At 42.8% G+C, this 16194-nt stretch overlaps 6 protein-coding genes across 6 annotated transcripts; all 6 read left to right on the plus strand.

Moving 5' to 3' along the window:
* The first annotated feature begins 9 nt into the window (after positions 1–9).
* LOC145709275 (uncharacterized) lies at positions 10–6191 on the plus strand. The gene is made up of 18 exons (XM_081786953.1): positions 10–241; positions 284–712; positions 760–984; positions 1030–1125; positions 1201–1338; positions 1391–1497; positions 1621–1769; positions 1854–2010; positions 2093–2320; positions 2372–2495; positions 2541–2667; positions 2710–2969; positions 3009–3153; positions 3197–3518; positions 3560–3777; positions 3873–3932; positions 4207–4320; positions 4394–6191. Exons 1-18 carry the CDS (start codon positions 10–12, stop codon positions 4443–4445), a joined length of 3183 nt encoding a protein of 1060 aa, XP_081643079.1. The 3' UTR covers positions 4446–6191.
* A 23-nt stretch (positions 6192–6214) lies between these two features.
* On the plus strand, positions 6215–8346 carry LOC145707654 (uncharacterized). Its single transcript, XM_081785212.1, has 8 exons — positions 6215–6350; positions 6399–6630; positions 6676–6855; positions 6928–7254; positions 7303–7517; positions 7558–7680; positions 7744–8120; positions 8163–8346. The coding sequence occupies exons 4-8, from the start codon at positions 6962–6964 to the stop codon at positions 8313–8315; spliced, it is 1161 nt and encodes a 386-aa protein (XP_081641338.1). The 5' UTR covers positions 6215–6350; positions 6399–6630; positions 6676–6855; positions 6928–6961; the 3' UTR covers positions 8316–8346.
* Positions 8347–8354: 8 nt separating this feature from the next.
* On the plus strand, positions 8355–9650 carry LOC145707657 (uncharacterized). Its single transcript, XM_081785215.1, has 4 exons — positions 8355–8603; positions 8656–9191; positions 9242–9437; positions 9484–9650. Exons 1-4 carry the CDS (start codon positions 8386–8388, stop codon positions 9593–9595), a joined length of 1062 nt encoding a protein of 353 aa, XP_081641341.1. The 5' UTR covers positions 8355–8385; the 3' UTR covers positions 9596–9650.
* On the plus strand, positions 9638–11342 carry LOC145707653 (dnaJ homolog subfamily A member 3, mitochondrial-like). Its single transcript, XM_081785211.1, has 8 exons — positions 9638–9778; positions 9829–10192; positions 10236–10367; positions 10414–10502; positions 10547–10632; positions 10677–10833; positions 10877–11021; positions 11066–11342. The coding sequence occupies exons 1-8, from the start codon at positions 9672–9674 to the stop codon at positions 11207–11209; spliced, it is 1224 nt and encodes a 407-aa protein (XP_081641337.1). The 5' UTR covers positions 9638–9671; the 3' UTR covers positions 11210–11342.
* A 78-nt stretch (positions 11343–11420) lies between these two features.
* On the plus strand, positions 11421–12312 carry LOC145708565 (SAGA-associated factor 11 homolog). The gene is made up of 4 exons (XM_081786249.1): positions 11421–11496; positions 11560–11749; positions 11797–12004; positions 12050–12312. The coding sequence occupies exons 1-4, from the start codon at positions 11421–11423 to the stop codon at positions 12152–12154; spliced, it is 579 nt and encodes a 192-aa protein (XP_081642375.1). The 3' UTR covers positions 12155–12312.
* On the plus strand, positions 12309–15363 carry LOC145708564 (uncharacterized). Its single transcript, XM_081786248.1, has 7 exons — positions 12309–12473; positions 12740–13171; positions 13214–13450; positions 13572–13725; positions 13822–13975; positions 14086–14126; positions 14215–15363. Exons 1-7 carry the CDS (start codon positions 12359–12361, stop codon positions 14777–14779), a joined length of 1698 nt encoding a protein of 565 aa, XP_081642374.1. The 5' UTR covers positions 12309–12358; the 3' UTR covers positions 14780–15363.
* The last annotated feature ends 831 nt before the right edge of the window (positions 15364–16194 follow it).

Below are 16194 nucleotides of genomic sequence, written 5' to 3' on the forward strand. Positions count from 1 at the left end.
TTCTTTTAGATGAGCGAGTCGGAAAGGCGGCCCGAGCGGTCAGCCAGGGATCCGAAGAAGCGACTGGGGCGATCCGAGCTGGGCAGAGGCTCAGACTCTGATACTGAGTCGATACGTTCTTCTAGGAGGAGCAATCGGCCAGCGGCGACGAACGGAAGTGACGAGCCGCGCTCTAGAATAGACCGAAACGAACAAGGCGAGATTGTCGAGTATAGACACGACGATGGCCAGTCTTATAAAGGTGAAACCCTTTAGCTTTTGCCTAATTCAAATCCATATTCAGTTGGCGATGCTGCCTACATCACGACGCAGCGATCCGACGTGCCGTACGTAATTTCCAAAATTTCGGAAATAAAAGTGACAAAATCGGGCAAGCCAGAATTTGTATGCCGCCCATTCCACCGTCCCGACGACCTGCCTGATCAAATTTATCAAAAGCTGACGCTAGACCGGGAGAAAGAGTTCAGCGAGGACTCCAAAATGATGGAGAAGATCAAAGAGAATACCTTTTCGAAACGCGAATTGTTCATTTGCGATGCAGAAGATGTCCAACGAGATCACATTCAAAGGACGCAGATTAGAGGCTTGTGCACGATTCATTATCATAAATCGCTCGACGAAGTGGTGGACAAGTATACCGTGGAAGACGATTCCTTCTTTTGCATTTTGGGATACAATCCTCAGAAGCGTGTCATTGCATGTCTCGACAAGGGTATTAAATTTTAACATGCGTTTCCGACTCTTAATAAATCTTGATAGAATTCGAACGAGTGAAGCAAATGCACCAGTGGACCGCTGCCGAGCGAGGAATGTTCAACGCAGCGGAAAATAATATGATTCCAGAGGCGGTACCTTATGTACCTCAGCCCGGAGAGGATTCTGAAGACGAGACCGCATTTGAAACGCTTACTTGGCGACCAAACGTCGCCGATTCTGACCTCGTGATGTACCTCCGCGCTGCGAGAAGCATGGCTGCTTTTGCTGGTTAATAATCTTTTCTTCTTACTCAAACGACTGTTGAATGTTTAGGAATGTGCGATGGAGGGGCTTCAGACGCGTGTAATACAGCCACGCGCGATGCTACTACTCTAAATGCGATAGACGTTCTGCAGAAGTGCAATGGAAAAGGAAAGGCCTTTCAAATCAATTAGATTTTTTCATGCTATAAACAGCCAAGAGATGTTTGAAAAGCCTTGCTCCAAGTTGACTTAGCTCTGGAAAAACTGTGCCAGAATCCAATGCCTTCAATTCCGCAACGCATGTGGACGGATGAAGACATCCGCGCGTTCATCAAAGGATTAAGCACCTACGGAAAGGACTTTTTCTACATTTCAAAAGGTAAGGGTGTCAATCTCGAGCACACGGAGCCAATCAACACTCACATCACTAGAATACCTCCCGCGAAAAGACACTGCGGAATTGATAGAATTTTATTACCTGTGGAAGAAAACGTCTGAAGGACTCTCTGTCCGCAACAAATATCGCCGCGCGCCAAAGGTGAGCCCAGTCTTATTTGTCTCTTTCCCGCTTCATGTAGTAGATTATCAAGTGTCATTCCCTTACGTCACGCCCTTTACTATGAACTAGTACTATGACTAATTAACCATCTCTTTTTCGTAGAAGAGCATGTACAATATGAAGTCTCAGTATCCACGAGAACGGCCGGTTGCCAACTCTTCTGAGTTCTCTGACGATGACAACAATTCGATTGATTCTCAAATCGACGAAGATAGCCATATTTGCCGAAACTGCTACACGGTCAAGAGCAGGTACAGTTAGCATTCACTTTTATACAATAAAAATAATTCTCCCTGAAGATAACAAAGACTCAAAATTCTAAAATGACTTTTCAGTGACTGGCACCATGGCGGAAAAGAAAATTATATGTTATGTAATGCGTGTAGAATTCACTACAAAAAATATGGAACTCCAAAAGTATGCGTCGATCGGCCGGAAACGCCCCAACTGCTACGAAAATTGAGACAGCAAGACCATACTCCCGTAGAGCAGGTAAAATATCACGCTTGAATAGTTTATATATCTTTTTCTACGTATCACGAGGAATGCTCATTAAAACGATAAATCAATTAAGAACGAAGTAGACTATAGCATCGCTGCTGACGAATCGTCACAGCCACTTCCTGAGCCAACGCCGCAAACAGCACCAAAGCTGGAGCCACAAGTCAAAAAAGAAATAAAGAGCGAGCCGGGTGATGATTCGGGTCAGAAACGTAAACTTTCTGTTCCTTCTGAAGAGCTAGACACTAAGAAACAAAAACAAGAGGCCAAACCAGAGGCGCCTACCAAAGAAGAACCTAAGGTACCTCCTGTAGCCATTATGCAGATAGATCATTATTTTCCTCTCTTTCAGCCGGCTGTAAAGCAAGAAGTGGTAAGCAACATTGCTCCTGAATCGAAACCAAAAGTCACAACATACGCAACGAACACACCATTTCTACCAGTATCAAAGTCTCCAACCGTTCCTCCTTCATCTGGTAATCAAAGTCTTTAGAAGCATTCAAAACTCAATCGCATTCTAGTAGCTTCCAACACGCCACTCATAAATCTACCATCGCATCCAGAGAAAACGCTTATTCCTCCTCAACCTGGAGAAACAATTACATATGCAGGCAGCTCGCCTCGGCAGCCAGCAGCTCCTCGGCCAATGTATTATATTCATCTGAATTATCATTTTAAATTATTTTTCAGCACTTCTCAGAAGCAAGAAACTGCACCAAAGCCAGTTTCGATTCCTGTTCCCCAAAACTCGACCCCAATCGTTATTCCTTCCGATCCAGTGACTCCAACGCCGGCAAAGCCAGTTCTCGGTCAACCAAGAGCCGGTGTCGAACAAGGCCCCAGGCCGGACCCTGACGAAGACCATCCCTGTGGTCCGTTTTCTGCCCAGGAAGACAACGCTCGCACGTATCGAACGATCGAAAAAATTCAGTTCAAGAAAGCTTTTTTTGGTAAATCTCTCTGCCAAGATCCATTTTTATATTTTCTAGTCCGCAATTGGGAATACTCGGATGGGAACAGTTGCGCTAGAACAGATTTATTCTACTGCGACGAGCCTGAATCCTCTGGGACGACAATTTCCCGACGGAATCCTACAGCTGCTACGCACTCGCCCGCTCGTCCTGCTACTGGACGGTGAGACTTTTCAGAGCTTTCGTCTTTATTAAAACTGTTTTAGCACGCAAGTGGAACGCCCAACCGAACGACCTCAATCGAACGGATCCTCACACGCTCATTCACTTTCCGGGCGGGGCGTTTCTCATCGTCCCCCAACATCGACTCCTCACCGCACCCCCGGCACTCCCCAACAACCCCACTACCGCCCGCCGTTACCTCGCCAGCCGATGTCACCCAACTTTGGCAGTGCTCACGAGCGGAGTCCACTGACGCCCAGCCTCCTTGGCCATCCCGCCGTAAGTGCGGCCAATGCGGGCATCCTCTCTGGCGCCCATCACTCACAACTGGCCCAGCTCCACCAGCTCCAAGAGATGCAGAACCAGGTTAACTAGCATCCCCTTTGCAAATGTTATTCTTTACCAAGGCTCTTATCGATCAGCAACGACTAGCATTGTCAGCAACCGATCCGAGATTGTTAGCTGACGCGCACAATATCTACGGAGCTCTGAGGCTCCCAGGAGTTCCTCACGCCGACCTTCTGCGGGATCAACAGCGTCTCCTTTCTGGTCAACCCTTTCCCATACCTGGGCTTCCTCAACATGGCCTCACGCCCTCCGCGATCTCCCTGGATCCCCACCTTAGGTATTCAATTTCTCGTGCTTCACTCTCCCAATATTATAAAACACATTAGAAAAAACTAGTTAGGCATCAAACGAAGTCAAAATTTCATATTTCAGGAGAAGTGTTGGTCAAAGCATGATCGACAGCCGCCTCCTAAACGACGTTTCGAACAACCGGTTGGTTGACTTTACTTTAAAGGCTTTTCGTTGCGCCTTCGGGTGCTCCTTGAGCTAGATTCTTAGCTTAAGCTTATCTATGACTGAATTAACTGTCATTTTATTTTATTTGAGAGGATGCTTATTTTAACAAGATAGGCTTGTTCAGTTTCCGTTTCTGAGTAAGCGTATAGTTTCAAATTCGGTGCATGTCTCCTCAGATCTTGAAAATTCAATCTATGAGTGCATGATTGTCCATTTTTTATGTTTACCGTTCTCCTTACTCAATTTTTAGGCGGTCTGTTGGGCAGACCATGATGGACAGTCGGATTTTGGACCAAACCGCTGCTTATCAACTGGCTGAAGCTCAGCAAAGGCTCAGTGCCCAAGGCTTGGCCCAAGCAAGATTAGGAAAAGGTCGAATTCGAATTTAAGAATATGAGCATATTTGTGAGGAATTCAGAGAATTCAACCCTTGAAACAGGCGACCCACGTTTTGACCCTCGTTTGTATCAGCTGCATCAACCTAAATAACGATGATACGCTTTCAAAATGTGCATCGCTTTTACTTTTCATTTCAAAATGCTGCTCAGGGTATTTCCGTCTTCCCCTATATTTCCAACTTAGGCCCGAACTAACTGTAATTGTAGTCTAGTTTCAAACCTTTTAATATTTTCAAATAAGAAACTCGACGGAAGTATTTTTTGTGTGAGTGTGTTTTATTTTGTTTTCTGTATAATAAGTTAACTATTTTCAAGGTTATTCAATTTCGGCTCCAATTTGATTTCAAATCAGTTTGAGTACACTCTTTTCGCGACCTAATATTTTACTTTTCGTAGAGCGTCAGTGTCTCAAAAGGACAAGTCGCTATTTTTATTTCTGTACTCTTCGTTGATTTCAGTAGAAAATCTTCGAAGAGTACTGTTTTTTAAAAGCCAGGCAGCAGAAGAGAGGCCTTTCTGGAGGAACAACACTGCAGAAGCCTTTCTGCCGCAACGGCGAGCGGGCAAATCAGCGCATTCATTTAATCTTTTCAAAATATTTTAAGTTCCTTTTTTCTTCCCCCATTTATTTTCAGTTGACGCTAGATAAGCCCGCTCGCAGGCTTTATCTTCTCCTAATGAATAATTTCCCGAAAATCAAGAGTAAAATTCCTGATAATAGATTTTTAGCAAACCTGAAATTCATTTTCTCATTATCATTTTTCTCAATAAAAAACAAAACAAGTGTTCTTCTACGCCAAACCAAAATTCTCAGTAACCCGTTATTATATCTTTATTTTTTTTTACTTTCAAGCCACAAAGTACAGCCCATGTTCTCAACTAAGATACAGTTTAACTTGTACCTTTTATGACACAGAAGTCATTTACATTCAATTAGCCTCATCTTTACTGATGAAAACGATATGAGTTTGCGTGCTAATACTGCCCATTTTCCTGTTCCGCGAGGAATTGTTCAAAAAACACATTTTTTAAGAATTTTACTTCGAAGGGTTGTTTCCTTTTTTTCTTTTATCCTTTTTCTCTTGACTTGTATTCAATTCAATTTGAATTGTAGAAAAAGTGGAGTAGTTCTGAACCGAGGAACTAGAGAATTGCGGATTTCTTATCGTAATTCTTAGCGGATTCAAACGCTACTCTATTGTCCAATTACACAACTCTTAAACCCTATATATATATATTTATAAATATTTCCTTGCATAATTGCCTCATTCTCGTATTATTGCCTTTATTTTTTCGAATTTTTTCTTTGTTGATTCCTGAAATTCTCGAAACGGGACCCTTTTCAAGAGTCTTACTATTTTAACTATTGCTCTCACTGCTCTTTCTCTCATCTTATTCTATTCTACTATTCTTTATCCTGAAAACCCCTGAAAAACCTTACCCCACTTCCTTAAATGGTCTAAAAATAAAGATACCAAATCTACGTTTTCGTCTCTTGATCCCCCTAGAGTCATGTAAAAATAATAATCGCATATTCTGTATTTCATTTTCCCCTCCGAGTATTATATTTTTTGATTTATTTTCCTTTGATCCTGAAAAATAACTTTCCTTTGATTTTGATTTTTCTCAAATTGAAACAATGTTAAGCCTTGTCGGTAAACAAGCACTTCTCATTCGGAAAAATATTCTTTTTATGTGTTTCCGATAATAAAATTTCAAGTTTAAAAAGTTCTTGTGAGTCTTAAAAAGCGAAATCTTTCGTTTTTTTCTTTCTGACTGGTTTACTATTATTCATTTCTTTTTTGTTCATAAACGAGAATATACTTAAATCACTTGAAAAATATTAAATTGAGTTTCAATAAAAAGAGCTTCGTTGTAGATTTATTCATGTTCCGGGCCGGGCGGCACGTCGTCCGGATTCGGCAGAGTCACAGTCAGAGAAACTATTCGTGGAACCCGCTTAGTTGGTTCAAGTCAGGACAGAGCGGTAGCGCAGGTTAATTCTATTCAAAAATACTCATGAAATCAAAAAGGAAAATCGTAGTAAGCGGTGCAGATGTAGTGTCTCCCTCTCCAGTTGCTCCACCACAAGCACCACCGAGTGTCGTGCCTTCTCCGACAATCGAGGTCACTACCCAGACCCCAGAAACAATCGTACATGGGCTCGCCCCGGAAACTCTCGCTCCAGGCGAACCAGCTGCTACGAACATCTTCGAGGTCGTTAATCCAGAGCCAGAGATGCTAGCAACAATGATCGATGGCTGGGACTACTTCAGGCATGACCGTTTTTTTTTTTTTATTCCAATTATTCTCCTCTTTAGTACTCTTGGCTGCATCAATCCAATAACGTACATGACGCTCGGTCTCGACTACATCCTTCCTTTTGGCGAGGCGAGTCCTTTAGTGGCGATTTTCGCAGTTTGCGTTCCTATCCGAATGGCAGCTAGTTTTGTTAATTTGAAATCGACGGCTGAGATTGTTCAGGCGATGACTATGTCTCGCTTGCGGGAAGGAACACGGTTCATATTCTTATACTTTTATTCTTCAAATATCCTCGAGCTTTTAATTTGAACCTGAAAATGAGCGATTTTCAAGTCGACCCAAGGGATGGCAGAAAACTCCGCCTCGAATATAAACGTTTTGCATCAAGGCGATCGTGGCTCTACATCGCGCATGAACGTCCTCCCTCTTCAGCGCGTCGTTGAGTTCAACAAGTACATGAAAGGCTTCGGCGTTGACTTGCTCGAAGAAGGAATGGAGCGGAACTATTACAAGAAAATGATACTCTCGAAGGCGCCGACGATGGCTTCGTTTTTTCTAATTTCACTTTTTCTCAGAGAAGCGAGGATACTTCCTCTCGAGTGTTTCCAAACTCCTTTTCTTTATTGGGACAATTTGAGGTACGCCCTTTTTGAGCGCTTAATCTATGTAGTTCTCTATATCTATAGTTCCTTTACGGCGTCGAGTGTACCGATCTCTGCGGCATGTTTTGGAAGTGCGTTTTTAATGGCGAACATCTACCAAAGCGCCGCAATGAGCCGATATCAAACAATCAAAATTCCTCTCAACAAGCAGTTGACAAACTATGCCAAGTCCTTCATCCTTCCTGCTGGCGTTATGTATGGACTAATGTGGGCCATTGACATGCCAAATATTCTTCAAGGTTTGTAATCAAGGATGAGATCAAATCGAGTGATTTTTAGCTATTTTCATCGCTACAACGTTTGGTAATCAAGCACTGAATGCGATGGTCAAGACAAATTTAAGCATGAAACAGTTTTTTAATTACAAAACGCAAGAAGAGCTCATCATGGATATTCAAGACTGTAAGTTAAATAAGATGTTTTAGACTTTTTCAGGGTTGATTTTGAGGCTAAAGACAATTCTAGATGTGCGTCAAAATGACAAATACCGCGAGCTGCTGGACCAGCGGCGAGCAAATCAAAACCTCCTCCAAGCTCATTATGGCTGGACAACTACGAAGGTCTCCGAGGATGATAACCTCTCGCTCGTTGAAAAACTCCAGGCAAAGAAGCAGAAATTCCAAGAAAACTCTCTCGAGATGGGCAAAGTAAAAGCAGCCTACGAAGCATTGAGTGGAAAGGACTTCGAATCTGCCGGTCGAGAGTATCTCCAAAACATCTATCCGTATTACATTCACGAAGAGAAGGAGGATGCAGCATCGGATGGAATTTACGACAAAATGATAGAAAATGAAAGAAATATTTGGATGGAAGAAATTAATAGAAATAAGTCGACCTTTCAAGTAAATTATATTCTCGTCGCTTTTTACTAATTGCATTTTCAGGAGATGGACTTTGAATTATTCGATGATGGCATAAATGATAGTAAAAAGAGCGAACTTCCTGTAGATCAAATAGAAGACGACTTTAAAAGTTTCTACCGCCCAAGAAAAGAAGAATCAGATTTAAGGCCTTGGTGGGAACGCCAAACTGCTTAAAGTGTTTAAAATAAAGTTCAACCAAAAATCTTCAAATTTCAAGTTTTTATCTGTGATCTTGAATTTCAGAATGGGGGAGCGGCTTACTTGGCAACGAGGCCGGGAAGAAGCACCGAAGAGCTCCATTCCGTCGAAATTCGAAAACGGGGAAAAGGCCGAGAAGATCGGCTTTCTGTACAACCAGCAGGAAACTGACAGGGAACAGTATCTTACAGGAAAGAAGGTTGACAAGGCCTTCGATGATTACCTGGATAGGGAAAAGAGAAACTTTGAAAATTCGCTCAACCCGTAAGTTGAAAAGTCAACGATTTTATGCGTTATAACAATTTTTCGTTTCTAGTTATAAGGAGGGCGGAAAGGACCGAGAAATAGATGTCGACTACAAGTCAAAAGAAGATCCTCTCAGTTATCTCAAAGAAAAAGAACAAGAAAAGTTCAAGCAGCTGCAAGCGAATCCGCAAAAGATGGCCAGATTGCAAAAGCTGATGAAGGCGTATCTTGGAAATCAAGAGGAAGAGTCATCCTCATCTTCTTCTGAGGACGAAAGGTCCAATAAGAAATTGTCATCCAAGAAAAAGTCATCATCCTCTAGTAGCAGAAGAAGATCCAGAAGTAGGTCGCGCGATAGAAAGAGAAGATCCCGCTCTAGAAATCGCTCAAAGAATCGTTCCAAATCTCGCCGTAAAAGCTCAAGAGAAGAGCGGAGAAGAAAAAGTCGTTCTCGATCGCGCTCTCGTTCTCGGTCCCGCTCTCCAAAAGAGAAGAAATACAAGCCTGGCTATGGACTCATAAGGAAAGCAGATGCTCCGGAAAAGAGTTCCTCGGAATCGACCGAAAAATACGAGTCGAAGTTTAAAAATCAATACAAGCCGCATTGTAAGTTATTTCTCCTTCAAAATTGCTTAAAATAACGGGTCCTTTTGTAGCTTATCAACGTAAATTAAAGCAAGGCTTTTCAAATAAGATGACAGCAGAAGAAAAGCAGCGGAAAATCGACGAGATGATGGGCAACGCGTCGAAAAACGATGCTGACCGCGCGGAAAGAGTGAAAAAGACACGCGCAGTTGAAGAAAAAGAAGAAAAGGAGTTCGAGGCAAATCGAAACGACCACTCTTACTACAGGCAAGCTAAAAACCAAGCTCACCCACTAATTTTATTTTCTATCTAGGGACTTGAAAATGAAAGCTACAGAAAAATCCCTGGAGGAGCGTGTTCGCGCTCGCCGTGATCGAAACCAGCGAACCTCTGCGGCGCTTGATAAAAACTGGACAAAAAGATAGACTGCCACATTTTTCTTTCTCAAATAAAAAACAATTGAAATTTAAAAAGTGAAAAGTGAATCCTTTCTCTCTCAGAATGTATACACTGTCGAGGATAGTGCTAAATCGAACGTTCCCGCAGTTAAATCGGCGCTCAGTCAGACATTTATCCGGAAGCTCCGCTCTTTTTGACGATTACTACAAGTGAGTCGAGTGTATTTATTTCGAGTTGGCTTTTGAAAAAATAAACTAAGAACGCTCGGTGTGTCAAAATCAGCAAACGCGAAAGAGATCAAAAAAGCATATTATCAGCAGGCGAAGAAGTATCACCCGGACGCGAATAAGGACGATCCCGAGGCGGAGAAAAAGTTTCAAAAAGTGTCTGAAGCGTATGAGTGCTTGTCGGATCCGACGAAAAAACAGCAGTATGACCAGCTTGGCGCTGCCGGTTATCAGAGCGCGCAAAATCACGGCGGCATGGGTGGCGGATTCCATGGCGGTGGCGGAGGCTTCAGAATGGAAAACGACCCCTTTGACTTATTCAATTCGATTTTCAAAGAATTCGGTGGCCAGGGAAGCTTTTCATCTTACGCAGAGCAAATGAGAAATCAACCACAGGTTCCTTCAACCTCCATGCTGACTCCATTAATTCTTCTCGTAGCAATATGATGTGACCTTGAATATTTCGCTGAAAGAAGCTTGCCTAGGAGTCGAAAAGCGAGTCAGAATGAATCTCGAAACCGACTGTCACAGTTGTAATGGAACTGGAGCTAAGCCCGGCTCGCAACCAATTGTTTGTTCTTAACGCATTTCAAGCTCTAACTGCTGCTTTTTTAAAGATCTGTCCCGCTTGTAATGGATCAGGAACACAAACGCAGATGCAGGGCCCTTTTATGATGAGAACGACGTGTAGTTTGTGTCTTGGATCGTAAGTTTACCTTTTTCTAGAGCCGAAATGACCATTTTATTAAGCGGGAAATACATTAAAGATAAGTGTGAAACTTGCGAGGGCAGTGGCAAAGTCGATCAGCCGAAAGAAGTAAGGATCGAAGTTCCAGGTATTCAATATCCTCGTCCTCCTCGAATTCGAGACTCGTTTTAGCTGGCATTTCTGAGCGAGAAAGAGTGCGTATCGCCGCTCATGGCCATGAGATCTACGTAAACTTCCAAATTGACCAAAACTCGAAATTCCAAAGACAGGGGGAACATATTCATTCTACTGTGGACATTTCTATATCGCAAGCTATTCTTGGTGGAAGGTAGATAGGCAGCGTAAAAAGGGGACTGAAACTGCGATTTTAGCAAAATGATCGACACGATAGACGGAGTCGAGCAAATCGTAATCAAGCCGGGAACAGAGTCTGACACGCAAATCCGACTTAGTCGAAAGGGAAGCTGCAAGTTGGGTAATAAGTCGTTCCGTGGCGACCATATCTGCCATTTACAGGTACTCATGGCATTCTAACTGAAATATGTGAAGCTGAATTGTAGATTAAACCTCCTAAATCATTGACGGAAAATCAACGAAAAGCGATTTTGGAATTTGCAAAAGACGAGGATTTCAGCGGCAGCGTTAATGAGGAGCCCGGCGATGAATCTCTTCTTGCAAAAGCTAAAAACAAGTTTAACTCCTGATCCGGGTGTTTAATTAAATGAAGAGTTAAAAAGTTGAATAAAATGTTATTTTTAATAATCTGAGAAAGTGATTACTATTTGGGATAATAAAATAAAACACAATTGTCCTCCTTCATTCATAACACCCCTGCAAAGGGTTGGAAGTCGGAAAGAGAAAATAGAAAACTGAATTTTAAAGTAAAGACTCGAAACTAAAGAATGATTGTTTAGAATGCTTTCGAGGGCGACATGGGTAAATGATGAGTGCAAGGCGATCCTCGACGATATGATTTTTACAGAGACTTTAGGTAACTTAAGAGCACTATTATTGCTGCACTGTTGGTTAGGGAACGGATAGTTACACTTTTTAGACATCATTTTTCAAGTCCACAGAGCCGCTAGAAAAGGTTATCTTTGTGAGCTCTACCCAGAAGATAACTCCTCACAAAAGATCTGCACCGAGCTCGGCCGAGACGTTTTCGGCCACTGCCAAAATAAAGTGCAAAAGTTCTCAGAAGACATTGACTGTCCAAATTGTGCGAGGCAGATTTCCACTACCAGGTACTACTGCTAATAAAAAGGAGTATTTTTTACTCAAGTTTATTTAGATTCGCGCCGCATCTCGAAAAGTGTTTCGGTAAAGGACGCACTTCATCCCGGATCGCCTCGCAAAAGATTTCCTCTGCAGAGTTTTCTTTTCCCACGCACGGGGGCCACACGGACGCTCCCGACGATGACGACTGGCAGGAGAAGAAGAAGCGGAAGCGAAAGAAAGATGGTGGCTCAAAGAAGGCGAAGAAGAAACACATCGAATCAGTTTGAAGAGCTGATTATTTCAAATTTGTATTTTTTATGATCTAGGACGCGAGCAAGGCAGCTGAGCACAACCGCGAACACGTCTCGTTCTCGAGTTCGTATCTAGACGAAAAGACCAGCAAACGCAAAAATTTAAAGAAGAAGCGTTAATTTTCAAAGCTCGGAAATTAGAAATTCGACTTTGCTAATAAGTTATTATTCCTGTTCAATTTTCTTTCCGAGAAACCTGTTTTCATGTTCATTCTTATCTATTTCTAATCTTCTTGATTTTCTGACAAGAATTTAGTGCAATATAGTTTTAACTTCTATTTCTTGATCACTTCAATTTTACAGATTCTTAATCAATTCAGAAAAATGCCGAATCCGCTTGTAAAAATGACGCCGATTATGAATGACATCAATCGAACGGATCAGAGAGGGGATGGACTTAGAGTCTTCTACTCTTCCAGCGGCGTCAAAACCGACTTGGGTAAGTCCAAACTAGAGAGTCTGCCTTGTACAGCAAATAGGAAAAAATTCTAATCGAGAACTAAAGACGAGCCCAGTAGATAAAATAATTTTAAGCCTTTTTTATCAAGTACTTGGCTTAAGTCACTTGAGAACGGGTAATCTTCCACTTTATAAAAAGGGCTTCAAAAAAGTTCACCCGTTCTCTTATCAGCTTCATTTCAGCTGAGTGCCGCTTATCTATCCCCTCTTTTTATAAGCTCGAAGCTTCAAAAGAGTTTAATTTAGAATCGCTGGCTTTGCACTTCGTCCACATGGTTCTAAATCAAGAAGGAAACGTCGACGGGATGGAGATTTTCAAATATCTTTGGGACGAATTCGACGTCCGAAATTTGGCTGACTGGCGCGATGTTCGCGTCCGGCCACAGGATCACAAGCAGGTCGAATTCGCTGCGGAAACGAATCGCCTACTCGTCCAGCTCCTCCGAAAACACCTGAAGCTCTTTGATCGAGAAGGAGACCGAGAGTCAAAGACTGTTATTACTTTCTGCTTTTTCATGATGAACGCACTTATTGTCAACAATCAACGAGTGACGAACGGATTTAAGGTTCGATTGCGTTTGCTTCAATCTGATGTTGAACAAATTGAAGAGTTCTTTAAAAAAGAACCCGGACAGGGGCTTATTGATGATCAAGCTTACACTTCTTGGTACCGATTAGGTCAGTCGATGAATCATAAAACTCCTTCACAGGAACATTCAGAACAAAGTGGAGGATATGACATCGTTGCCACCGAATTGCCCTTTGTTCTCGGTGATTTCATGGGCGTACCAAAAACCATGCGTGCCGATAACCACCGGGACCGGGCCTCTGTCGGTCTCAATCTTCCAAAAAACGCGTCGGAAGAGTTGATGCAAATCGGCTTCAAAAAAACTGCACTCGAACTAGTCGATAAAACAATAGAATACGAAAAATTAAAGAAAAGCCTCATCAATACTGGTAATTTAAATAAAACAGTCAAAATTTCAAAGTTCGCCATTTGAAATTCGTGATCCATTAAAGTTTCGAACGACGTGCGCTTAAAATCAATCAATGTCTCGATTTTAAAAGAGCATTTCAGGCGCCCTTCCCCAGCACTGCCAAATCGACGATTACAGTTTCGATGCACTTGTTCGAACATGCACTACAGTCGCCAATGTTTACCAAAAACTCATTGATAACAAAAACAGACCAGAAGGAACGGAGCAAAATCAGAAAACAGCTTGGCAGCTCAAGTAAGTCCTCCGTTTTTCGGTCTTCAAACAAAATGACCTTTCATAACGCAAATTTCATTTTTTTCTCTTTTTCTCACGATGAATTGTCTTTATTAGAGCTGAACGGATCCGGCAAATTAAAGCAAAGGCCACCCGGAGAAAGAGAAAAAATAGCTGGAGCGAGGGAGATAAAGCTGGATCAAGCGGGGCTGATGCGACTAGCGCTAGCCCAGCGAAGAGCAGCAGCGCCAGCGTACTCGTACAGGGAAGAGTTAACCCATCTGCTTAACTGAATTAGCGTGGATCGGATAAATTAGAAGCACCCTAAAGAATGGCGCCTGGGCCGTATTAGTACGAGGGTTAACTCACAAAAAGCAGCAGGCAAGGAAAACAAGAGCACCGGCAAGATCTACAGCAAGCAGGCTAGGGTGGGCGAATTCTAGTGGCTTATTTTTTGCCCTCTGCCTAGCACGCAAACCTCCTCGACAATTTTGCCCATCCTAGAATCAGACGTTTAGTGAGCGAAGCGTTTTTGCGTGACAAGCTTAAATCGGATGTCGAAAAGATCACGGAGAACATCCAAAAGTTTCACGCGCAGCGAGAAAAAGAAATCTTCCGCGAGTCCGAGAAGCTTATCAGAGCTAAAAAAGAGCGTCAGGAGCAGCTACAAGCCGCTGAAAGAATTCAGGCCGAACGAGAGAAGAAAGCTCGCCTGGAGCAGGAAAAGAAGGCGGCGGCGGAGGAAAAAAAGCGGAAACAAGCTGCCGAGAAAGATGTTAAAGCGCGGATAGCGTCACATCTGAAGAAGGCGCGTGCTAATGAACGGAAGAACGCGAGGAGGCGCGAGCAACGTGCGCTAGAAAACCCCACTCTCCTCGAAAAGCGCGAAAAGCGAGAGAACAAAAAGGGCAAAAACAAGATGATCATTGCGCGCGCGACCGCAGACCTTCCTTTCATCGATGGCGACGTCGTGCTCTTCAATCAGTTTGATGAGGAGGACAAGGGACCGCTTGGACTTGGCTTCACCCTCGGCAGATTGATTTTAGACGGCGCAGGAACAGTTGGAATACCATAGCATTCACAATTTTGAATTTAAAGAACCTAAAGGCTTTGGATTTGTTCTCCGAAAATAAGCGAACTAACTCCCTTAATATAACAAAGAGAAAGTTTCATCCTACTTTGGAAGAAAAGTTTGACGGCACTTTAACATTTCCTAATTGATCATTCTGGAAGGCACCGGTGCTGTCCCCTTCATAATCGATTTTATTGCGAGTTGTCACTTTTCTGTCGCTTCCTGTCAAAACTATGCAGCGGGCTAGTAAAGTCGGTCAAGCCAAAGTCATGAAGTCTTGCATAATTTTAGTTTAAACTTGCTCAACAATCTTTTCAATTTTGCCATTGAAGATATCGAAGAAGACGAGTTACGTATTCGAGTAATGAACACGAAGAACTCTTTTTTCGCGCCATGGTGTGAGGAGAAAGGAAAGGGTTTGCATTGAAACAAAAGGGAGGAGCATGAGAACGCGCTCTTCCCGCAATTATCGGACAATCCAATTTTGGAAGCGCATGAAGTGAACTAGGCGCGTAATTGATTTAATCTCCGGCGACGGTAACTCCTTCTAGAATCTGCGAAGATCCGATGCTTGGCCGCGCTCGAACGTTCTGAGAATGTTCTAGCGCTGCGGGGCTAGTATCGATCATACACCGTTCGCTCCTGACAGAGTACAGTTAGCCACTTTCTCACATCATGTGAGCAATGATAGTTGAAAATGCTCGAGGCTGCCGACCCAGGACTCTTTGGATGGAGTTCAAACCGACTAGACTATTCGGTGTGGTCACCACACTTGCGGCGCTAGATCCTCGCGTGCATGAGCGCTCATGATTCCATCACCGCCGTCGTTTTTTTCCGTCGCCTTGAAAACTTGGCGAAAAAGTAAAATAAGAAAAATAAACTTTTAATATTATAAGAGGTTTTATAGAAAGATATGGACGAAGAAGGTTCCTGTCAAACTGTAAGTAAATCCGTGAAACCGATACTTTTTGCCCATTCATTGTAAACCCAAAATAAGACGAGATCGAGGACATTTTTGTATGCAATGAAGATCTTATTGCTCGCGTAGTAAAAGATGATGCAAAGAGAGAGTGGGGCGCTTCTGATTTCCCAGAACTGCTGGAAGCCTACCAGCGCTTTCTAGAAACGGATTAACCCAAAGACAAAAGTCTGCCAGCTGAAAAAATACCCTAATCTTCGTTAAAAACCGCGGCTGGGATCTATCCTCTCCACTTCTTCTATCTTTTGACGCAAAGCTTAAACAAAAGTGACATTTTTAAGCTAAATTTTTTGACATGTCCAAACACTCACGCTAGCGCCGGGTGTCATCATCAGCGTCCTTTCTTATCGCCACATATGGGCGATGTTAAGCCTTTTTTCCTGAATCCGTCCATTGCCGGCGCTGCTTTATCACTTTCTTCTTTTATCTATTCTAACTA

The sequence above is a fragment of the Oikopleura dioica genome, chromosome XSR (assembly GCF_907165135.1).
Source record: "Oikopleura dioica chromosome XSR, OKI2018_I68_1.0, whole genome shotgun sequence".
NCBI lineage: Eukaryota > Metazoa > Chordata > Appendicularia > Copelata > Oikopleuridae > Oikopleura > Oikopleura dioica.